This window comes from Cololabis saira, chromosome 6 (genome assembly GCF_033807715.1).
Source record: "Cololabis saira isolate AMF1-May2022 chromosome 6, fColSai1.1, whole genome shotgun sequence".
Taxonomy (NCBI): Eukaryota; Metazoa; Chordata; class Actinopteri; order Beloniformes; family Belonidae; genus Cololabis; species Cololabis saira.
The window spans coordinates 24,592,027-24,616,967 of NC_084592.1; the positions used below are offsets into that span (position 1 = coordinate 24,592,027).

A 24,941-nucleotide genomic window follows, 5' to 3' on the forward strand; every position below is an offset into this window, starting at 1 on the left:
ACACACACACACACACACACACACACACACACACACACACACACACACACACACACACACACACACACACACACACACACACACACACACACACACACACACACACACCAGTCCACAGTAAGGTTAATCAGCATGTCAGAAGATGTGCTAACTCACTGCATTATCTCCCAGCGTGGGTGTTGGGTGTCTGGGAAACAATATTTTTGTGTGTGTGTGTGTGTTCAGGAAAAGAGTTTGGGATGTTGAAACAATGGCATTCTGTGTGAATCTCCATAAACAAGGTGCTTTTGAGAGAAAATCCCAGAGCTGGCAGAAAGAGGATCATGATAAAATTATATTACATGATATCATGTTATGAAATGTGGGGTTATTTCAGTCAATCACAACTGCTTAAAAAACATCCACAGCCGTAGAAACAAAACAACAGTATTCTTTATTTACAAAAGTTACCTGCTTAATTTTCAAAACATGTGGACACAATCGCATATCTTTGCTGTATAACTAGGAGACCCAGCCCTGGTTAATCCATAAGATGGGCCAATGGGCTGAACGAACAAGCCCGGAAACTTGTTGGAACATGCTAGATATGCTAAGCTATGACTCTAATTAGCATTCCCCGATGATATCCGTCCAAAACATTCCTAATTTCCGATGTTGCTACTGAAACATTTTCAAACTGCTGTTGGCAACATGCAGCAATGGCGACAACAGAAGCGCTAGAGGCCATTCTCTTATCAGCCCTGGAATTCAATTCAATCTCAATTTCAATTTTATTTATATAGCATCTATTACAACAGAAGTTGTCTCTAGGCGCTTTCCAGAGACTCAGAACAACCGGCCTTCTTCCATGAGCGGAGGGAGCGACTGCTAGAGTCGTCTCCAAACTCAACGAACAGCCAGCGGTGGCAGTTGGCTAGTACAATTAACGCAAAATAGTGATTATGCTGTCTTAGCTCTTAATTCAGATATCGCCCTCATGAGGCCCTCATAGCTCAGTGGGTGCCATTTACAGGCAAGGCGGAGTGGCCAGTCTGAGAGCGTCATTTTCACAGGGCTGCCAGACCGGTCAGCCGATAAATGACACATCAGCGGCACATGGGTTGACGCTTTGAAGAAGGCTGCAGTTCACAGCCGAAACTGTTGCAGTTACAGTATGAAACATTTCCTTTAAAACTTAAATTGTCTGATGAAAAGAAAACTATAAATATTATATCAGCGAAGACAAAATGAACCTGATCAACCGGCAATATTTTTAGCTTCAACCAAGAAGTTAGATTGTTGGCTTTTGGTCATGACACTTTCATCATCTGCCTCCATCTTCCTAATACAGTTAACAACAACATAACCCAACATACCACCTTCTAGGAAGAATTTATTTAGCTTTGAAAGGTGCATTTCTGATGAGTATGTTCACTTTTAAAACCCCTTTCACTTTTTTAGGACAGTCAGAATGTAATCCACTAAAATGTTTGCACAGTCCCTGTGCCAATATTTACATGTTGGTATATTTGTGCAGTGAAAACGATGCATCATCAGAGAATGAGCAGCTGTTAAGCCGCAGCATTGACAGTGACGAGGAGCCACCATCAGATAAACGGGGATCGGCGGAGACTACAAACCACAACCTCTGCCTCGTCAACTTGGGCAACAAGCCGGACCTCTGCTTGCTCTCTCTGGGACTCCTGGACCGCGGCCGCACCTGCAACGGCACCTCTGCCACGGCCGCGGCCAGCCAGGCCTCCAGCATCCCCAGTCCCAACCACATCATCAATGGCAACCACATCAGCGGTGTGAATGCCATCAACAACAACAATAAAACTCCAGGGGTAGGAAGCTGCACTTTCCAAAGACTTAACTCCACTATGATTATGACTTTGAGCAGATCTTTGGTGTGATCCAAAAACCTCCTAATGCTGTTTTCTTATTCAAAACCTAATAGATGCTGCAAAGTCGAAGGAAAAAGATATTGGATCTTTATAACAGAACTTGCAATGTTACTGAGGGTAAGTAAGGATGGTATCATTGTGTCCCTTTACTATTTCATAGGGCTGGGCGATATGGACCAAAAGTCATATCTCGATATTTTCTAGCTAAATGGCGATACTCGATATATATCTCGATATTTTTTCTGTGCCTTAATTGGAGTTTCCCCCAAAGCATTATAGCATAGCATCTCTGTTAGCTTCATTTTTTTCTGAGGCAAACCCTTAAAAAAACAGTCAGTTTTAATACAAAGCCTCGTGCCAAATGTCACACAGGTTCCTTTGTTAACAGTAACAATATCAAAATGTATAAAACAAATGAAATAAAAATAAACTGCCTGCATATATAGAATAAAAATGCTTCTTGAATAAAATAAAACAAATATCCCTTTCCTGCATAACAATTAAATTAAAATACGCTGTGCAATTAATACAATGTAGACAGTAACAGGCAGACTTTTCAACTGAGGTTGACAGTTGTGCAAATAACAAAACATTTGTGCAAATCTCAAATAAAACATTCAAGTCAATTTGTCACAAAATAAGCTATATCAAAATCATTAAAAAAAAAATGTAAAAAAAAAATGTAATTTATTTATTTATTTATTTTTTTATCGATATAAACGATATTGTCTCGTACCATATCGTGTTTGAAAATATATCGATATATATTAAAATCTCGATATATCGCCCAGCCCTACTATTTCATTTAATTAACATTCTGGCAGCATATGAAGTTCAACTAAATAAACCTCTAAATTCTTTAATTCTTTCCCTCTGGTCCAGGCCTGAGCCCCACGGAGCTTCCCTTCGACTGCCTGGAGAAGGCCAGCCGCATGCTGAGCTCCTCCTACAGCAGCGATGCGGCCGTGGTGAAGACATGGAGGCACCTGGCCGAGAGCTTCGGGCTGAAGCGCGACGAGATCGGCGGCATGAGCGACGGCCTTCAGCTCTTTGAGAGAGTCAGCACGGCGGGCTACAGCATCCCGGACCTCCTTACTCGCCTGGTGCAGATTGAGAGGCTAGACGCTGTGGAGTCCCTGTGTGCAGACGTGCTGGGAAACAGTGAGGTAGCGGCAGCAGCGGGACGGCAGAGCGTCAACAGCTTTCACAGCCAGTTAGTCTGTTCCTCCGCGTGCACGTCCCCATCCCAGCGCTGCGCCAGCGTCTAAATATCTGGAAGAGTTGAGACTTTAGAGACTTGGATATGATGGAGAAGACCCCATCACATGAAGAATGTCAGTGGGCTAACCGTCCACCTTTTTATGTTCAGAAGCTAACAGTCCCATATTCCCTGTTGTGCTATTTCAGCTATTTCCTGTGCAACATATAATACTTAGAATTTGTTTTTTTTCTTTTGTTTTTTGTGGTCTGAAAAAGAAAAGTATATCTTCCTCAAAAACTGTAGGAAAAAAATGCGCTGGACGCAACACAATGTTTCCCGAAAGTTATAAGAAATTTGTTATAACATTTTTTTTTTTTTTTTTTTAACTGTGTAAAAGTCGCTGGCCTCCATTGGGTATTGGCCCAAACTGTACTCTCACTTTAAACTAAGAGCAAACCATGGTGTTTTTTCCTGCAGTTGATGCAACCAGATGTCTCCTTGGGTACAACGTAAGTGATCTGGTTTGACCGCAGCATTAGTTAGCATTCATAACCGCTGCTTTGACTGCGCTGTCATCACACAGGATGGACTACAGATACGAGTTCCCTACATAGAAGGGAATCATCGTGGCCAGCTGGAAATGCTAAAACATCATTAGGCTCAGCTGTCATCTGGAAAACTCGCCTGTGGACTTTTGGGGGGCATTTTTCAACGCCTCCTGTGTCTGAGGAAGACGAGGGCAGCTCAGGATGTTTTCATTTTGAAGGAATCGCGAGGATCCTGTACATTTTGGGTTTAATTATCCAGTTAAGTATCCATTGATTACTCTACAGTACGTCTTTGGGGCATAAGTGTTGAAATGCTGATGACATGCAGATGTAGTAAATGGAAAAATTCAACAAATCACCTCGAGTAGAAAAAGCCAAAAACACAGATTCATAATCTTACTTACTGGTTGAACACAACACTCTGCCTAAGACCACATGTCTATAACTTTAATACACCGATTCAAATACTCTCCTACAGCAGCTACTTCCTCAGCAGTGACCCAGCCTGTGACCCCCCCACCACCAATAACTTTTACTGTTACTCCCCTTGTACCCCAATCTTGCGGTTTAGTGCTGCCGCCAGCCCTAATTATTTGGCGTGTGGCTCCCCGTGCCCCTAATAAGCTGACGTGTTGTGGTTTATAGAGCGAGTGCAAAGTGCCTGTGATTTCCAGCACCTAATTAAGCATTTAGAGGCATTTAACCACTGAAAGCCCAGTGGAAACGCTATAAAAGCCGGGCATTAAAACCCCCTAGCCAAGACAGATGAATGACAAACTGCCCCCAGGGTTGCTGTGAACAGTGTGAGGGTGCCGTTGGTCACGGCGGAGGCAGCGCCATGGTTGTCCTGCAACGCCTGCTCTTATTCAGCTTTTGTGGTTGACTCAGTCATGCTCAGACAGGATTTTAGCTCCCCTCTCCATTATCGGACCAACAGACTGAGCTAGAACAATGTGCAGTTCTGTGAGTTCTGAAAAGCAGCAAAAGCTGATTAGGTGTTGTATGCTCGGTTGAAAAACACAGTCGTGAAAAAGAGACTATTTTTTCCCTATATTTGAGGCCGTGTAAATACAGCTTCTGATGAACAACAACCTATAATATAGAGTCATTAAGCACTTTAAAAAAAAAGTCATCCAAAATACAGGAAGAGTGAAACAAACAAACAAACAAAAAGAGAAAGTGGGTATTAAGGCAAGTGGAGGTGCTAATCAAACCCACTTGCATTGTTGATCAAGACCACATTGCATAGTTTTTGCAGTTTGTCTTAACAAAATACCAAGGAAAAGAGACATAAGCATTGATGTTTGGGAAGCAAACGATGCTGTACATCAGTCTGGGAAAGGTTATGATTCCATTTCAAAAGTATTCAGCGCTCGTCATTCTACAAAATGATTATTTACCAGTGGAAAACCCTCCAGACAGTTGCCAATCTTCCCAGGAGTGCCAATTCCAGCTAACTCACACCAGCATCAGACTATGCAATGCTCAGAGAAACTAAAAGAGATACGTCTCAGCCTTCACGGGCTTCAAGATGAATGTCAAGGTTCACAACAACACGATCAGTTAGAGACCTTGGAGGAGGGTCAATTAAATGTATTTGAAAAGAGAGGTGTGATGGTGCATAGTGGGAGAGAGGTGGGCTGGTTTTAAAACCAGAGGACCTGGGCTCCCCTGTGTACCATAGTATTCAAGGGTAAAACTTGAAGCTGTCTGACAGGTTAAGTTTTCCTGAAACAGGGTAACTAAGGACAACGACCCCAAGCACACCAGCAAATCTACATTAGATTGAAAATAATCAGGACGTTGCAGTGGCTCAGTCAAAGTCCAGACCGCAGTCTGATTGCAGTGTTGTGACAGGTTTATGTTGGCACTGCCAGCCCAAATCTGATTCTTAACATAGCCCATTAGAATCTGATCCTACTGACTAACTATTTAGACCTGATTACAAGATCAGATCCAATCTGCAAAGCAGAGAATCCCTTTGATCTAATTTCTTAGGAAAACAACTCATTTTATTCGGATGCCTGATGATGCCTGAATAATTTGTCAAGATGGTGCTGTTTTTTTCCCCTCATATCTTACATTGCAATCTGGGGCTGGACTCCAATACTTTAAATTAATTCCTGTGCATTTTTAATCAAAAACACATTTTTTTTTGTCTTTGAACTAAAGCTCAAATTGGGAAAAAAAAAAAAAAACAGCCCTTCAGTTTGTTTTATAGAAATGTTGTAAAAACCTTAATTATTGAAGTGAACTGATACAAAGCTTATTTTCAGACATGCCAAATTTTGTCTGACATATATTATACCGATGTGACAATATACAGAAGCCAAAGATGCATTACTTACCTCAGTAGCACTTACAATATAGTACAACATGTAGAAACAAGCATTTTTTTTCAAAGAAACAAAATGTAACTGTATATATAAGTTATTATTGTACATAAAATATAGCTTAATAAAGATGTATGGTGGAAATGGCATTATATGTGGTGTTTAATGCTACAATAGCTGTGTTGGAATTATGTCATATTCTGGGTTCAACTAAATGCTTGATTTTGATCCACAAAATATGAACTTTTACATTTGTGTTTTGAGTATAATTTGTGTAGACTTGGTTGGTTAATAGGTTAAGAAGGTAAGAATCTGGTAAGAAAGTTTACCTCATTACAAAAATCCAAATGTAGCTACACTGGCACAACATGACCAACTAACATACAGTAATTTCAGCACTCCAGTGATCAGCAGATGAGTACAAATCAACTGAAACCACTCTAACACTCTGATGGATAAAAAAAAAACAGACTGACTAAAGGAAGGCAGTCAAGAAGGCATTGATCCTCTGGGGTCAGAGATGGTTACTGAAAAAGAAACTCGTGCAGTCATCACTGCCAGGCATCATAATGGTTCCACCTGCAAGGAAATTTAAAGGAGAGGCTCAACTGCAGTGAAGAAATACCTCATTCATCCAAGAGTATCTGGGAAGTGCCTGGACTGTAAGGGGTCAGCAGAGGAACTGTGCCGCCGCCAGTGCAGAGCTTGATCAGCTTGGACAGCTGGTGGATGGGAATGTATCTGCAAGCACGTTGAGGGGAAGAGTTTCTGACAGCATCCTGAAATTATAATTGATCAGCAAAACAAAAAAACATTACTCTCTAGGACAGTAGGATAGAGTGGAATTGTACAGAAAATACCAAACTTGGAGAGCACAAAGCTGGTGCAAAGTTCTTTATGATTTTCCACAGAAGAAAAGGTATCATGCCAGTACTGAGACCATTCATTCTCCTATAACAGAGTGCATTCACTTACATGTATATCCCGAACACTGCAATGCTCCAAGACTAGCATCAGAAATTCCTCCAAGGCCTAAGAAGAATCGAGGGATGAGCCATGTCTTTTCCAAGTTGGAGCACCGTGTCAAAAAAGCAAAAGTGGTAGTGGCTCAGAAATCATGGCATGAAAACTCCCCAGATGTAAAATCTATTGAGTTCACTCTCAAAGAAAAAAAACAATCACATTTTTTTTTGGTCCAGAAATTGATACCCAGGAAGCCACCATGAAGTGCATTAGTTTTAAAGAATAAATATAATCGCAATTAAAACCCTTTGAAACTTCAGTATATCATCAAAACATAACATAAAGCTGGCATAAAAAGTAAATTTATATCCTTGCCAAAACATTTGGCCACAACTGTTATGAAACAGTACTATATGCATCATGTCAGATGTGAATAACATATTTAAATTTGTATTGTTATGGCTCCTTAACTATATTTTAAACATAGTAAATAAGCTGCCCATAGCCAATAATTATTACTGCTGACACAGCAAACCGCTTTGCCACCACTTAGACATCAAATGGAAAAGCTCAAATAGGAAAAGCAATTAAATATGACATATTAATGGGATGGTTAGTCAAATTAAAGATGATTTCATTGGGAAAAGGCTGTAGGACAAGATTACAAGACCAGAATTTCATTTAGCAATTACATCTTTCCCTCAACTGCACTTTTATTTTTTCCGCTGGCTTACTACTGCAAGTCATGAAGCCAAACCACTTCTTTCGTCAAAGATAATAACTTCTTATAATAGTGCATTGTTTCATAAAAGGACTCATTATACAGCGAATGGAGCATTTAGATTTGTTACCGTGGCAAAATCATAAAGAATAAAAGGAAAACTTTTAATTTTCTATACCAGCACAACTCTCATCACAGAGGAAATATCTTATAAACAACACTTAACATTAACAACTTTATCCATAATCGTCTCCTTCTGTGGAAGCCGTCATCTCTGCATACCAGCTTTCACTCTGTGTGGCTGTGTTGGACCAGAACTCCTTACCTGAAAGACCAACTGGCTCTGTGAGGGCAGGTGACCCAGGTGCTGCTGCAGGAAAGGTGAAGGGTTTGTTTGGCAGTGAAGACATTCAGAAATTATATTATGAGGTAATGGGGCAACTTTGATGTCTTTCATCGTATTTCAAACACTCAAAATTACCCACAAGCACACTTTCCTATCTGAATAGGTCGTTAGTCCCTGCACACACACAAGCGCACACTGAGTAGGATGTGTGTGTCTTCAGGGTCTGTTTCTGCTTCTTAAGAATTTGGCGAGCTTCTCTTTTATATTGAGAGGGTGAAGCCACAGAAAGTCTCTTCAGGGCAAGGAGTGCCAACCGGGAGACTAATTAAACCTCTGACATTCAGCAACACCTTTCCTCCCAACGCCTACATGCACACACTCATCCCTTCTGTCACCCACTCAGACACATCTAAAACCTGATCGCAAGTTTTGTCCAGACCTCATTTTTTTAGTATTTTCTATTCCTTCTCTCAATCAGAATTTGGGCCAGTCTTGAGTGCAAGTTGAAAAAAAGCTGCAGCTTCTTAATAAATGTGTTTGCTCGCCATTATTGCAGGACAATTGTGGAATCCTGTGAGACGTGATAATAAACATTTATGTCATTACATTTTTCCAAAGTGATTTGTAGTGCATACTGGTTGTGCTAAGAAGTATGCAGTATGCAAACAATTGTACAAATACCTGAGTGGTACTGACCCTATGCCAATGTAGACAGACTTCTAGTTGTAACATAGTTGTCTCTACGGTGGCTACTACATAGAAACAACTAGTATGTGTAGCATGCGATTTCTAAAAACACCCTTGGATTACATTTACCGGTACTTGAATCACGGCTGAAACATCTGAAACATGCAGGGTAGTGGCAACAAAAATCAACAAAAACCGTGGAACCCAGACACAAATAAAATTTAGCCCTTGACAGGAGCAGCTAACAATTCCTTGACTTTGTTGTTATTCCAGTTTCTTTCATGAAATTAGTCTAGTACCCCACACACACAATTCACAGTGATTTGCAACAGTACAAAACATACCAAACCAATTGCAACAAGGTGGGGGAGGGATTTATGCACTGACTCATGCTGGAACAGTAAAGATAACTATTCACAGCAACCAAGACTGCAGAGTTGCTGAGAAAACCTTTGGATCAACCTGTTACTGCAAAGCCAACAACTGTCATTCGCTGGCATTCCTACACCAGTTCACACCATATTGGTTGTGTCACCTGTCTCTGTTTATGTCATATTCTTTCTAGAAGCATTTTCTTCTGCATCTCTTGGACATCAAAGTCAAATCCAGAGAAGCACGACTTATTCTTAGTGCTGAAGAGGAAAACAGTTAAGACTGGTTTGCTTAATTCCCATTTGCTGTGATCCTGAAAAAGTGCTCTGATGGATTGATTATGGTACATGTGATCAGAGTCACATTACACAGCAACTATACTATCATTTACTGTATATAATTACAAATATTGTCAACATACTTATACGTCTGGTTTGTTTCAGACTCAAACTGCTTGTAATACCTGTAATGTCATTGGTGGATTTTTAGGACCCAAGTGCAGGACAACAACAGGTGGAGCTCTCAGCTGGAAGCAGGTAGGAACTACTGGCAGGCTAGTGAGTTCTCTGGAACAAGGCCTATATTCCTGTGAGTGTTCGACGATGGCGGCAACTCCGTGGAGGGGCTAGCTGGGATCGTGATCAAGGCAGAAGCAGTATCAGAAGGTCAGGCAGAGACAAGAAGACGCAATCGGGGCTATCCGGAGTCAAAAGCAGACCTCAGTCCAATGAGTGCTGGAAAGTAATGCATGCTGCGACGACAATCTGGCACTGAGTGAGGACTCAGTGGACTCAGTGCTGCTTGGATGCTGGCTGAGGAGTAGTCATGAGCTGCAGCTGGGAGGGGACGTACATGAAGCAGATGAAGATGAAGCAGGTGAGGTGTGGCAGCACGAGCCAACAGGGCAGAGTGTGACACCTATTACGTATTTGTATATCACCTGGCTACTTTATCGCTAAATTAGGGGCTTCTGCCATCTGTTTGAAAGGGATATTATGTGATTGAAAATACTGCATTCTTTAACGATGCTTCCGTCACGTATAGCAAAAGCTGACAAAACATAAGAAGGTTGTTTTCTTTAATGTGCGCCAGTACTGTCTCACATAAAGTGTGTTAAGCACAGAGGCACAGATGATTAACCCAGTATGAAAACTGAAAGCAAGGGCACGGCTAGCCTGGCTTCCTGCAGTCTTTACCGATAAAGAGTTTACAGTCAATATTGCTGGTTCTCTTGATATCATGATAAATTTCAAAACAAAGAGAAAAATGGGGCTGTACCAAGCTGAAAACGGAAAGAAATCCTCTGGTTTAAATCAAGATTAACACTTTAGCACACACAGACCAGAAAAAACAAAATAAAACAGTAAAAAAAAGTCAGTAAAAACAAACTTAAAGCTGGAAACTGGTGTGATCCCAGCCTTCTCTGGCATTTAAAACCTCTGACAGCTGGTTCTAATAAACCAACACACAACTGTTCATTTACAGGCAGATATTTTACCAGAGCCTCCACCTACCTTTACATAATTCTAGCAGTACATATATTCATACGGAGGCTGGTGAAAATATTAAACATTTGGTGGTATGCCACATGGAATTACTGAGTGACTTGACTTTATGGTTTTGCTGGACTGCAACCGTTGGTACTTTTCCCAGCCAGCCTTCTCCCATCAACATAATAACATTTTAATAAGGTTTACCAGCCAGACCAGACCAGAGCGACTCTTTGGGGTAATTTTCAAGAGCCCAAACATAAATCAAGATCATCATATTATTTTGTGTGGCAGCAGTGACGGTGTCCAGGATAGAATGGCAGAGTTAAGCTTATAAGGAACCACACACCAGACATCCCTGTGGACCACAATTCCAGCTTAACTTAAGTCGTGAAAGTAAATAATTCCCTTCTCATTTCCTGGAGTAGGCACACAAATAACTAGGCCGCATTAAAATGAGATGCCACAAGCAACACACACATCTCAGCATCAAAGGAAGATAAGTTTGTTTCCAAGACCGACTGTGTTTGTGCAAATATGCCAATAGTGGCAGCGGTGATGTTACGACTTAACATGTGGGTGTGATTTAAGTATTACCAAGCCATAAAAGCTTAAACTACATGCTAGCTGGACTACAGTTAATGACTAATCAAATCTAATTCAACTGGTAATGACTAGTAATAAAGAAACAAGAGGTGTAGTATTCATGGCACTGTGAATTGGGAAAGTACCTTAAAAAAAAAAAAAAGAGGCCACTAACTATTTTCTCTACATAAAAATCTTTTCAGTGCCTCATTCAAAGACTTTAATGGATACAGAGAAAAAAAAACACAGTCATCAAATCATCTTTAAGTATATCTTGGGATTAAAACCAATTAAAACAATCATTAAAACTAAATATTATCAATGAAGCAGGTGAGATCATTACGACACTGCAAGGTGTGAACTCAAACTCATACCCTGTGATATTATTTCTGTGATATAAAGAGTTTGTTTAAAAATAGACAGCAATTAATTCTAGTCTTGTTGAGTTTTAAAAGTCAAAGATGTTAAATTCACACTTACGTACATACATACATACATACAAAACGCATAGTTACTTCCTAACAAAGACTATCACACAGAGAGGATCTGCTTCAAATGTTTTCTGATTGGTTAAATTTGTGGACAACACACAATTCCTGTAGCCCATCTCAAATATCTGCATATTATCAACACCTCCAATACTTCCATACACATCTGAAAAAATTCTGAATCAAAATATGAAAGTAGACAGCACAACAAACCGACAACAATTTACAACATCTGTTCGGTAAATACCGTGGAAATTACCGTATTTTGTGGACATTAGGCGCACCACATTATAAGGTGCAATATCAATGAATGGGTCTATTTTCCTACATAGGCCGCATGATAAAACATAGATAAAGTGAAACAAAACAGTCTGTTAAGTTGAACTTCATTCAAGTCATTCACAATAATAACTCAGTATATTGTTGAATTGTAACTAATACACTCACATTTTAAATAATTCCTCTTCCACGAATCCACACATAAAAAGTCGGGGAGGTAAGCGTCGTACTACGTCCTGTTCTCTGATTGGTTCATCGTTGCCAGTGATAGCAGACACCCGAAGTTAGTGCGAAGTTGGAACAATGTTGCATTCCAACATTTGATTATAATTTGATTATTATATAGATTTGAATGTTGGCTTTATGTCTAATTATATTAAGTTAACATTGACTAGATGTTGGATGATGGTTGCTTGCCAGCACTAAATAATTAGTTATCTAACGTTGTCTGACGTTGCAACCCGCATCCAACCAAGGACCGACTTCAATACACCGTCACTGTGTCAGCTGAGAACAGTCCGACTATCAATCAAGCGGAGCGGCTTCGTCGCTACCAAAACCGCACTCAAACATTTTGATAGATTTTTGAGAGCAGTGTACCACATAAAATTGGTTTGACGTCAGTAAACTCAACAAAACTCATACATAAAGCGCCCCGGATTATAGGGCACACTGCCGGATTTTGAGAAAAATCCAGGATTTTAAGTGCGCCTTATAGGGCGTAAAATACGGTACCTACAATTGTGTAACATCATAAATTACCATATTTCAGCCAAGACATTCTGTCCATCGATCTGTTTCCTCTGTGTGTACCTGTGTTAATAGGTGCAGATGCGGGAGTGCCAAAAATGCAACGTCAGCAAAGAACATCTGCAGCCAAGAAACGGAAAAACTAACGGTAAAATCATCTGTTGTGTAAGATACATTGAAAATATTCTTTTTTTCTCTCTTGTGTGAGACAGCCTTTCAAATTATATTTAAAAAAAAAAACAACTCCTACTTCACCCATTTCTCTGTTGTTGTCTCCCCTTTTTCAGACGCAGGTCCTCTACCAGAGGCCTGGGATTTTGAGGGTTCTGCACAGTATTTTTGCTGTTCCGAGGACTGCATTCTACTGGGCTGAGATCTCTGATGTTTTTCAAAGCTGGAGCCATTCTCCCAGCTTTGAAGACACAGCTCCAAGTGCTCCAACTACTACTGGCACCACTACTGTTTTCACCTCTGAGATATTCTCTTACTTTCTTCAGACCTCTGTACTTCTCCAGCATCTCATATTCCTTCTCCCCAGTTTATTCTTCAGGATCTTTGCTTTTTCATTCTCCACCACTCGTGGAGATATCTCTCACCTTGACTTTGTGACATCCAACCCATACTCAATTCATATGTTTCTGTAGACAATAACTGCTACCTGTTTGCGGCATTCCATGTATGATGTGCCTGCCAGCATCTTGCATCCCTCCATTTTGTGCTGGATTGTCTCAGGGACATCTTTACACAATGTACAGCTGGGGTCTTGTCTGGTGTATAGACCCTGGCCTCTATTGCTCTTGTGCTGAAGTTGTGTGCTGCCATGATTAATGCCTCCACACTGATCTACAGACCAGCCTTTTCCAGCCACTGGTAGGATTTATCCATGTCAACCATTTCTTCAATCTGTCAATGGTACAGGCCATGGAATGGCTTCTCTTTCAGTAATGGTCCTTCTTCCAAATCTTTTTCCTCGCTGGTCTTCTAGTGTCTGAGACATACACTTAGCAGCGTATCTTTAGGCGCTATCTTCTTGTTTCATCCTGGATGATGGCTTTAATAGTCACTAATCCACAGTCTCATTCTTTACGCTTCATGTAAAGTCTCATGGTGTTGGATTTGGGAAGAAATCCTTCGTGCTTCATAAGGGAGCTTCCTTGTCTTGATATCAGTGGCTTCCATCTCTTCCTGTGGCCAGTTATACAGTACCAGCGAGGTACCTTATTACTGGCAGGGCAAACGTGTTGATAGCCTGGACCTTGTTCTTCCCATTCAGCTGGCTCTTCAGGATCTGCCTTACTCTCTTCAGGTATGTGGCTGCGGCCGACGTCTTTGCAGCCTCCTCATAGTTGTTATTTGTTTGTGAAATCTCCCAGGTATTTGTAGCTGTCCTAAACATTCAAGAGGTTGCCCTCTGGTAGCTCAACCCCCTCAGTTGTGATAATTTCGCCCCTCTTGCATAGCATTCATGCGCATTTATCCAACCCGAATGACATTATGATATTTCTGCTGTATATCCTAGTGAGGCAGATCAGTGTCATACACAACCTGGTGGGTGTATCCATACTAGTATCCATAGCTACTCCTTGTGATGATCTGCCTGACAGCAGTGGGGACAGAGCATCTGCTTAGTTTATGCCACACTTGAAGGAGACTTGCACATTTAGCTTTCACAGTGAGTCCCATCAAGTTCTTGATGAAAGTTCTCAGTGTCCTGCTGCTGTACAGTTCCAAGCAGTCCAGTATTCACTAGTGCAACATGTAGTTGTAGGTTGCCTCATCTTGATGAGGGCCATGCAGCTTTGGGTTAGTCATGCTGTCTGGGTCCCAAATGTTAGCAGCTAGTTCATTTATGCTGCTAGGCCGTCATGGAGTGCAGTCAGTAGTGATGGTCCAAATATTGATAAATTCAACATCAATGTTGATATCAAAAATGATCGATATCAGCGTAATAAGAATAATACTTTAGTTTCAGTTCAGCAACCTCATCAAAAGAGGTGACCTGGTAGTCTTCATGTACTGCTGTTTTCAAGTGTTTCTCCTGTAACAGCGGCACAGCACCCTTTGCTCCTCCTCCCTCCCCTATATTTTGATATCACATGACTCAGTGGCACCAGGGAAACAAACAGGCTCAGCGGAGAGAGAGGACTAAATTTGTGGCTTTAAATTTCCAGGCTAAAAATAAAATAACGGCAAGCTGTAGAGATACTGTAGGAGACAGTAGTAACATATTTATCCAAGCATATGAAAAAAATATTAAAGAAAACACCGAGCTACAGAAACGGAGAGGAGGAAAGTCTCAAGGGTCTTGCATAAAAGAAGTAATTACGCTGAATTCTACACCATGCTATTAACATGTTATACATGAATAGACATTATCATGAAAGGGTTTTATCAAGCTCGTCATCCTGAAACCCTGACTTGAGCATCGGCGTCGCCAGACAGATTTTACTGGGGCACTTGCCCCAGTATTGATCTGCAGTGCCCCAGTAAAAATTTCACCAGTAAAAAATTAATTTCGGAGTTTTAACTCCACATAGCATACACCATTGTTGTGCATGAACGCGTTCAATAATCCTTCTTATTTCACCAGCGGGCGGCGCGCATATTTAAAATGCTCGACGAGCCCGGTGCAGTCTTTACGAACGAAGGCTGATTTATGGTTCCGCGTTACACCAACGCGGAAGCTACGGCGTAGGGTACGCGGCGTGCGGACCGTATGGTTCGCGTCGGCACGTACCTTACGCCGTAGTCGTCGTCGTCGATTTAACGCGGAACCATAAATCAGCCTTGACAGGTGAAGAGAGACGTTGCAGACGCAGCGTCAGCGAGCCGTCAGATGATGATCAGTTTATCATTATCTGCGGGAATTTTACACATCGTCTCCCAAAGAGTCTGACGGTAGGAAACTAACCTTTCTGTGAAGATTATGTCCACCTGCGCCGAGAAAACAAGTCCTAACGTCTGCCTCGTCAACTTCAAATTGTAAACATCATGTGGAGTTAAAGCATCCGTCCAGTGTGAGAAAATATCTGCGAGTCCTTAACAATCAAAAAAGTTCCCAGAAAGACCAAGAGGTCTGATTTCCCAGTAACAGGTAGACAAATTGATAATGCACCACAATGTTGGAGATTTACAGCCTCTGAATAAAGTTGAAACGCCACTCGGACAATACATGATTGTATTCAGCAGGGATCTCCAACCCTGTCCTGCATGTTCTACATGTTTCCTTGCATCATCACACCTGATTCTAATTAATGGTCCTAATTAGCTTGTCATCAAGGTCTTGACACTTCTGTTGATGACACAGCCACTTGTATCACGGTGTGCTGAAGCAGGGAGGTGTGCTGAAGCAGGGAAACATTTAAAACATGCAGGACAGGGGTGCCTCTAGGACCAGGGTTGGGAAACACTGATTTAAAGCACCATTTCAGCTGTTTTATTATAAATAATTGCTAAAAAATTTTTTAGCATGAATTCTCTGTGCCCCAGCTGTGCCCCAGTACAGTCTTAAGTCTAGTGACGCCCCTGGACTTGAGCTAAGTTTTACCAACATGTTTAGTCAATTAACAAATATGAATGTTGTGGAGACCCTAACCTAAAACCTGAAATTCAAATTCAGTCCATCTGAGCAAGACCCAAGCAATTTTCAACAAGTACATTTTAAATATAAACAGTAATTGTTTCAGTCCCTCCAATCTCCATCAACAAGCAGTGTGCCCCATGCTGAGACCATTACTTCCTTCCGCACCCACCCATGCCCTACAAGACATAAGTTTTTTTTTACTAAGCAAAAAAAACAAAGAGCAAAACATATGGATTTTAGTGTTTCACATGCCTTCCAAACTTAACATAATACAGACCTTTTGTTTATTGCTTTTTGAAAATGTTCAGTCACCATCCTTCCTCTGTTAGCGTGACACTTGATTTCAAAAAAAGGTTTTAATCAGAGAAAAATACATCAGATCTACAATGTCGAACAGAAAAAACCTTCCAACAGAAGAACATGAAAAACAAACCACTGTTTAAAAGACATACTGTATAGTGTTGGAATAATGAAACAAAGTACCAAGAATTCACAAATAGCTAAACAACCAACCAACAAACAAAAACAAACAGAAAAAAATAAACAGTTTGTGTTATTTGAGGTTGTGAAGGGTGGCTCTGAGGTTGAGATGGAGGAAAGTGTGTCTGGCGTCAGTTTTGTGATGCAGCTCTTGTATGTGGAGGTGAAGGGAGGAGCATTCAAACAGGTGATGGTTTTTCCTTGACAGAAATGGTATAAAACAGAGGAAAACTGCACGTCAATAAGTGAACATTTAGTAAAACTCCTAGAATAAGGTCATGAGTTTGAGGGAATTTACTAGTTTTCCACGTCAATTTACCTAAAAATTCGATAATTCATCCAAGTCTTAGTAAAAGACAAACAGTGGGGTTTGAAGAGCTCTCGAGGTCATTCCATGTCATGTCTCTGTGGTTCAGGTCTGGGTTCTGACTGAGTCACTCTAAAAGGTAGATTTTCTTTTCAAAAAGCAATTTTGTATTAAATTTACTTAGAGTTACTATGGGGTTAGTTTAAAGATGATTACACTCTCGGTGTAATCGGAGATTTGGTTTCTTGGTTACATATTCTGGGTTTCTCAGATTTCGGATTTTAAATCACAATGCATTTGTCACTGAATTGAAGCCATATCCACTGTTGGATCACACAGCACCTGCTCAGCTTCAGTTGGCAGCCATCCTCACGTTTCCCCATCCTTTATTTCGTAAACTCGGGAATTCATTTTCCCCTTCACCATAAAAAGTGGCTCAGGCCGTGAGGCTGTGGAGCAAGCCCAGATCATGGCACTCCCTCCACCATACTTCATCACTGGTTCATATCACGACATACCGGTACTTTTTATGAACAGAAAACTTGATATGTCTAAACCACACCTGCAACTCATTTCATTAATGGGATTCCAGGTGTGCAGATAACATCTTATGACAAATTAATGAGGAAAAACCAATTTCAACGAATTTCAAGTCGTTCACAGTTATTCTTGTATTCTTCCAACTTCGTCATAAATAATAGAGTTCTCTTTAACTTTTTAAGGACTAATGACGGGTTGAGTGATGCACAAAGATCATTTTGAACAGTTACATACAAGGTCAGATTTTTATGGTTGCTCATGTGAGACAATGCAGATATTTGTGTAAGTCAGACATTATTCTTGCAGAGATTGCGGTTTCTACCTGATGCTAGAGAGCTTCTGGAGAAGGATGGAGAGCTTCTCAAGTGAAGGCAACTCCAGATGAGGATTTTTAAGGAGCTGAGATATCGTTCTGAAGAACTCCTCGCAGCTACATGCCTTCAGAAATGGCTTGAAATAGCCTGCAAGCAAGGCAAAGAGAACAAGATATTGGTAAAGTATTTTTGTGGATCAACAACACATTCATTTCCATGTTTTAGCCTCTGAGGAGATGGAAATTATCAGCTTCATTTTGTAAGGCTTTTAAAATTTTCCTAGGAATGAAAACTGTACTACCACACAAACAAAGCATGAAAACAGTAAGAATCAAACCGAGGGAGACTGGGATACAGATGCTGGACACCATGGTTCTGTCACGATTGAATCTGCAACTGCTTCCATATTTTCACTTTTAGCTCTGAGCCATAAACTCCGATACACGCACACACAAGGAGATAAAACGGAGAGAGGACAACATCTTCAGTCCCCACAGATGGTAACTGCACATTTTTTAAATCAACAACAGCTAAAGCTGACCTCATGAAATCCTACAATAAAGCTGGTTAACAGTAAACAAACATTTGTTTCTGCTAAAGTCACATTCCTGCTCTTTCAAATGGCAACCCAATGGCCGTCTTAAAATGCACATGACAGGAAGGAAATACACGCAGAGTAACGACGGGACGTTTCTGTATGGCACAGCAGCTCCGGTGGCATCAAATCACAGCAGAGGACTGGCCAGGGGAAAACATCACGTTTGATCACTTATTATAATATAGAATCTGAAAACATGAAAGATATCTAGCAGCAAAGAATAGTTTATTAATTCTTTTTCAAGCAGATGACATTACTCACTTTCCCTTATACCGTCACTGAGAACCTTACAATTTCTCTTTTGCACTTTGCTTTCTTCAAACCCCAACCTGCATTTTAATGCATCGTCTGCCGTTAGCTCCTGCACAACATTTCTGGGGTGAAACTATACATCTGCAAATCACTATGATTCAACTGAGAGGATGGATACGAATTCTAGAGCTGCAACTAATGATCTTTTCAGACAGATTAATCAATTTTATTTGATGGATAGTGATAAAAAGCAAAACATGAAGAATATTTTCACAAACCTTACTTCAGGATTTAACATCAGAATTTAAAAAGGCAGATATTACAAGTGGCACCAAGTGTTATTCTTGATCTGTTAAAGTGTAAAAGTACCTTTTTGTCCTGTCAGTGCCCTTATTTGTTCAGCTAAGTGGACTACATGTCTGTTGACAAGAGGGTGAAAAAGCAGCAAAGTAACAAAACCAACCAACAGTGTCCTTTTTCCCTTCAAATAATGTAGAATAAGAGTCTAAATCCTGACAAAATGTGTGAGGTCACAGCGTCATAGATGATGTTACTTAGCAACACAGTCAACTATTCACCATTAAAACATCTGCAAAATTAACGCTGCAGTCGTTCATTGTCAAGCTAAGTGCAGATGTGTGGCTACGTGGGCGCACATTGAGATCAATACAAAAACAAATGCTACAATGCAAGCACATGCCTCAGACATTTGACATATGGCATAACAGATGTGGCAGGACACATCAGTTGAATCAAGTCAGAGAGGTCTGCAATACAGTGAAAACAAACACTTCTCCACTGTTGCAGTCACGGCAACAATAAACACACTCTCACAAACCAGCGGATTTAAAAAGGACCAAAGACATTAAATACGCTGCAAGAAACAGTTTTATAATTAATGCACCAACAGCCAACTAGGAACCAGTTAAAGCTACTGGACTATTTCACGTGCGTTTTTCAAGGTTTCTGATGTACAAATGCAGTATTCATGCGACGTGTTGCGTAATTAGCATGAGACTGAACTTATAAAAGCAGTCAAGCTTCGTTAGTTTGAGCTCAGACTTCCTGTGTATGTATTTCTTGTTTTGTGTGCAAGTGGACTTCTGTTTTGCTTTATTGGAAAGCTTTAGGTCAGTTTGTCTCCCTGTTACTCCACCTTGTTAAATTAGCAAGTGTTGCCAACTATACAAGCTCCTCTGAAACCCACAACTCGGGCCTCAGTTGTTTCTCCCACCTACTACTGCTTTGTATTAGCATCAAACAGTTAAAATGATTTGGTGAGTAACCCTAGCAAACACCCTCTTCCATGAAAATGCACTGCAGCTGTTATATCAGCTTCCCCCATATCCATCACGTCCTTTGTATTTCCATGAAACCGTATGGAACAGGTAGAAAGTCAAAAGGTTTCATAACACCAGCTTAGAATCGTATTGCATGACCAGCGCTTGTGATTGATGTGAGCTCGGACGAACCTTTGCCTTCTACATGTGGCCTTCGTCTGGGGATGATAGTAAGTGAGACAGCGAAGGCCTGGTATTAATCAAAGTAAATAGTGATAGCCGGAACAGTCCATTAATCAGGACTACAAAAGTGAAGACAGCAGTGTTCGTCAATCGCAAACAAATTTTAGGTAATGATACAATATCAGCCGAGTCATAAGTGAGGTGTTGTGACAGTTCACGCACTTTGATGGGTATTAATTGTGAGATCCAACAATTTTATTGTTGAAAGAGAAAATACAAATTGTTTCCAAGATTTATAACGCCTAACTTTTCATACCCTATTTTTGTGTTCACCATCATTTTTCAACATATTTGAAACCAAAACAATGAGATGCAGCAGCTTCTCTCACACATGCAGGCTATTGAAAAAAACAAAACACATTTAAAACCAGAAAAATGTGGAGAATATGCCAAGAATTAGGTGGAGGATTTTTTTTATGCACAGCTATTTCACAATTCTCTTGCAACTTCCCAATAAGAGAGACTCCTGAGTGATGCCTGGGTAGGACACAACAGTGGAAATCACTGCACTTTCTCTGCAGAATAATAAGAATGGCTGTTGGGCTCCCTGCTGACTGCTTTTGTGCTGATACACACCTACAATATGAAAAAGATCACTGATAAGAACTACGCTCGTTACTGTAAGTGTACTTGAAAACGATGCGGACTGTTCAATGACCTTCAGGTTCTGGAAACTGAAACGTTTCAGCTACTTCCTTCTGCCTCTTTTGTGTTTCTCATAACTCAAGTGTGGAGGAGATGTCACTTATTATCGAGGAATTATCAAGACAATAGAACGTGTTGCAATAAAACTTGACAGACATGAAAAGTGGCAGCTCTCTCCATCGCTGTAAAGAGTTTGTCTGGAAAGGAAAAGACAAAACGGACATGTGACATGTGATTTGCATCCAAATGGCAGAACCCAATTTCTTTCACACATTGATGAAACCATTATTTTTGAATGTCAGATGTCCATTTAAAAAAACTATTTATACAGTTAAGTTCAAACACGGCTTTTCCTGCTACATGGGTTCAGAATCTTTTAAAACAGAGCTGTAGCCATGACCATGGCTACTATACTGCTACCACACAAATACTGCAAGAACTAATTGTACATAAGCACAACAAGCTGTAAAGACATTACAAGCTGGAACGTCTTCACCCATTCTGGAAAAAGCCAAGCAGACATGGAAAGGTGTTGATGATTGCTTACGGGATTGTTCCGCAAGTTGCATCAGGATGTTTATAGCTGTGTGAAGCCGTGCACGACCAGACCGGAGCACTGAAAGCAGAGCATGGACTCCTTCATAATGGATGTACAGGCCTCGACTCTCCTCACACTTAAGCTCGGTATTGAGACTGTCGAGCGCCTGCGCTGTCACATCAGCTACAAACACGGAAGAAATAAAAGAGAAACACTTCATGTTTGACTCCGACTTAAAATCAGCCTGGGAGTCAACATTATCCATTTAGTCTGGATGAAACGCTAGAACAAGAATAGGTGTGAAATTATGATCGACTTCACAATTCACCTCACTTGACTAACTTATTCTGCAATATTTGAAGGGGAAAAAAGAACCAACTTTCAAAACAGACCTACTTGAAATGCAATGTTGCAGTCGGACAGAAAATAGTGTTGAGTGTGAACTTATTCCAGACAGGATTGGTTTCATTTGAGAAATATTGTAGAAATACAGTTTAGAAGTACATTATCGGTGAGCCAGCATACCTCTCCTCTCTGCTTTGGTCCTAACAATTGCCAACCTCATACTGCCTCATTTTTAAGTCCAAAAGGGTATTTAACAAGCAATACAATCTCATATTCTGTGTATACATTCCATATTTTGGACCGAGTAACTTGTTTCTCAGAATAATACCTGCCTTGAGTGAAAAGCCAGAAAATGGGAGGAAGTGGAAACATCTTTCAATTATACTTGGTTTGGTTTAATGTCAATCCAGAGAAGGAAAGAAAGCAAACTTGGAAAGCAGATTGACAGAAAACGTCAGAGTAGACATGTCAAGGGAACTATTACAAGCAGAGAGAAGATGATTTCAGAGAATGGTTTTGTAAAATATGTGAGGTTATGCGGGCTGAACCGAGAGCGCAATGAGATTTACAGCCCAGGATCAAAATCTGGCTGTAACCAACGCCGCCTGTCCCTTTTGAAATATTTGCATGAGAGCAAGAGTCATAACTTAAAGCAATCTAAGCAGCTCTGTAAAGTTTTAAGCCTCATTATGAATAAAAACCGCCCAGTGAGTTTCCACACTTTAATTTTGATCACCCATAGTGAGTGTAAACACTGCGGCAGTATGATTTGTGGGTGTTCCACCAACATCCTCATAATTACAATGTCAGCGCGCTGATGTTTAACAGGTGTGTTTACCATGGTCACGTTCTTAGTTAAGATTTGTTTAGAAACATGTCCATATAAATATCCATCAATTGATTTTTAATCAATCATAGACTTCAGTCCAGTGAACTGTCCAGCCAGCTGACTGACAGAACAACAGCCGCAAAAGTCAACCTAGTGGCAACAACTCCAGTAACTGTATGTGTAAAAATAGATGGGGGAAAAAACACAAGGTTACTGAGAAAAAAAAGTCTATAAATGTATTATGCTTCAAGCTGTTTTATTAGTAGAGTTTATACTTATAAAATAAAAAATATATCCAAAATAACAGAGATCAGTAAAGCAAGTGGGAATTCAAGAAAAGAAAATATGACTTCACACAAACTTTTGATGCCAAAAAGATGTAAAATATAAATGTGCATGCACATGACGGACCACAGCATCATACTTAGGAGGATGATGAATGTCAAAAAGAAGAAAGAAAGGATGAGAGTTCAGGGAAACATTGGCCATCAGAGAGAAATTAACATGTAGTGTGTTGAGAAGTGGAGACATGAGCCGGTGGGATGTCAGTTGCAGATGTTTGCGTTCCCAGCGCTGTAAAGTTTGGCTTCACATATGAAAGTATAAAAAAAAAACTAAAAAAAAAAACTAGAGGTGATGTTCAAATCCCGGAGTGCGAAACAGACACGGAGCAGAAGCTAATGCCAAAAGATCATCTGGCTGGGTATTAGAAGTGTTGTTTTAATGGTCCCTTTTTACTTTTTTTTTTTTAAGTCATCTGTTAAAGATGTGACGATCCCATGGAGATCCTGTTCTTGCTGAATGCTGTTTACTGGTGACTGAAGATCTACATTACATACTGTCACTGGCATCATACTGAAATGATTTTATAATTTGATTTTGGTAAGATCGTTGTGCTTCATAGCTCTCAAAGCTCTTCTCTCTGCAACAGGCATGACGGAATCCTCTACCATGTACATCCCTCAGGATGTACATGGTAGAGGATTCAAATGTATTTGCATTAAATTAGATTTTTTTTTCCTTCACCAAAACCATGTTGAACAATGTTTTTAACCTTCATTTAAGTTACCCAACTGCCTAACTGGCAAACGTATTTCCATTAAATTCCCTATATTTTGATGGATAATTCCCAGAAATTTGAGACCCTACATCCATAAGCCCCGTTTTAATATAGCGTGTGAAAAATGACCAAAAAAAATTCTACCACAAAAGCCTAAACACAAACTATATTCATCATATAACAACTTTGCATGCTCTATCATGTATAAAAACAGTCATGACAGCAGAGTAAGATGACCGTCAGTATTTAACTTCATACATGCGTAATGCACCGGTTAATAATCCACCTAATTATTCAAATGAATTTGAATTGATCACTTTGACGACCTGGATCTTTTCCAGAAAGAAATTACATTGTAAAGCCCGTTTTAGCTTTAAATTTTGCCCTTTCAACCATGTACAAAATTAGGTTTAATATAAGTCAAAAATGACATTTCATTTAACATCAGTTATTATTTTTATTTGAATAAGGGCAAAATAAACAAGATATGCAATTTACATATAACATCCAAAAAATACTTTTGCACCAGCTTTTGCATGTCCAGCCAGGATTCAGAGCACGAACCTCCTGGCTGTAAACAGAGCAATCCTCTCGATCATGCACCCCACTCTCCGACCTCAGTTTGTAGGAATAAATGTTCATATTGTTCTCTATGAACTGAACAAAGTCCTTAACTTGTCTGGTTTTGTGGAGAAGGCTGATCTTCTTGCTTTTGTTTTGTTTCCACTTTCTTTTCTTGATGTTGCCATTCAGGTGACAAACGTCTTGTTTGGCCGACCGTTCTTTTAATGCTGCATCATGCTTTTCCTTCACATTTTTGAAATTCAAGAGTTCTGTCTGAAGATCCTGAATTTTTCTGGCAAGCCCAGAGTTGTCGTTTTTAGTAGCCTCTGAAGCCGACTGCATCTCGGGACACTGGCTTTTCATGGCTTTGATTTGTCGGAGCACATTGTCGAGCTTGTTGAATTGTGCTGCAAGTTAATTTCTCTCCACTTCAAGCGCATCCAAGTGATGCTTGTTATGGGCATGCCAAGTAGTGGCATGACCATATTGCAATCGTCCAGAATGGCCCAAAAGGCAATGTTGCTAGCGTTTCGCTAACATGCTAAAGTCACAAAGGTCCCACTGCGCACCAGCGGGTGTAAAGCATGACCCCGCTCTGTTGTGGGAAAAAAAAATCCCAAAAAAATGAAACACGGCCGAGAAAACCTGAAAAATGAAGGCGTTAAATTAGTATCTAGAAAGGTTTCCCTTTTCTTATTATTTTTATTAGTGCCA

At 40.3% G+C, this 24,941-nt stretch overlaps 2 protein-coding genes across 3 annotated transcripts in view; one reads left to right on the top strand and one right to left on the bottom strand.

The window, feature by feature from the left end:
- edar (ectodysplasin A receptor) overlaps nucleotides 1-5,296 on the top strand; it is a 42,178-nt gene extending 36,882 nt beyond the window's left edge. For both annotated transcript variants that reach the window (XM_061723778.1, XM_061723779.1), the window contains exons 10-12: nucleotides 1,517-1,826; nucleotides 1,940-2,003; nucleotides 2,769-5,296. In XM_061723778.1, coding sequence (XP_061579762.1) covers nucleotides 1,517-1,826; nucleotides 1,940-2,003; nucleotides 2,769-3,154 — 760 coding nt within the window. In that variant the 3' untranslated portion in view covers nucleotides 3,155-5,296. The remainder of the gene's footprint in view (nucleotides 1-1,516; nucleotides 1,827-1,939; nucleotides 2,004-2,768) is intronic.
- An 11,422-nt stretch (nucleotides 5,297-16,718) lies between these two features.
- LOC133445596 (coiled-coil domain-containing protein 138-like) overlaps nucleotides 16,719-24,941 on the bottom strand; it is a 29,649-nt gene continuing 21,426 nt past the window's right edge. Inside the window, exons 11-13 of the mRNA XM_061722920.1 lie at nucleotides 21,439-21,612; nucleotides 17,882-18,020; nucleotides 16,719-16,912 (exon numbers count right to left, since the gene is read on the bottom strand). Coding sequence (XP_061578904.1) covers nucleotides 16,786-16,912; nucleotides 17,882-18,020; nucleotides 21,439-21,612 — 440 coding nt within the window. The 3' untranslated portion in view covers nucleotides 16,719-16,785. The remainder of the gene's footprint in view (nucleotides 16,913-17,881; nucleotides 18,021-21,438; nucleotides 21,613-24,941) is intronic.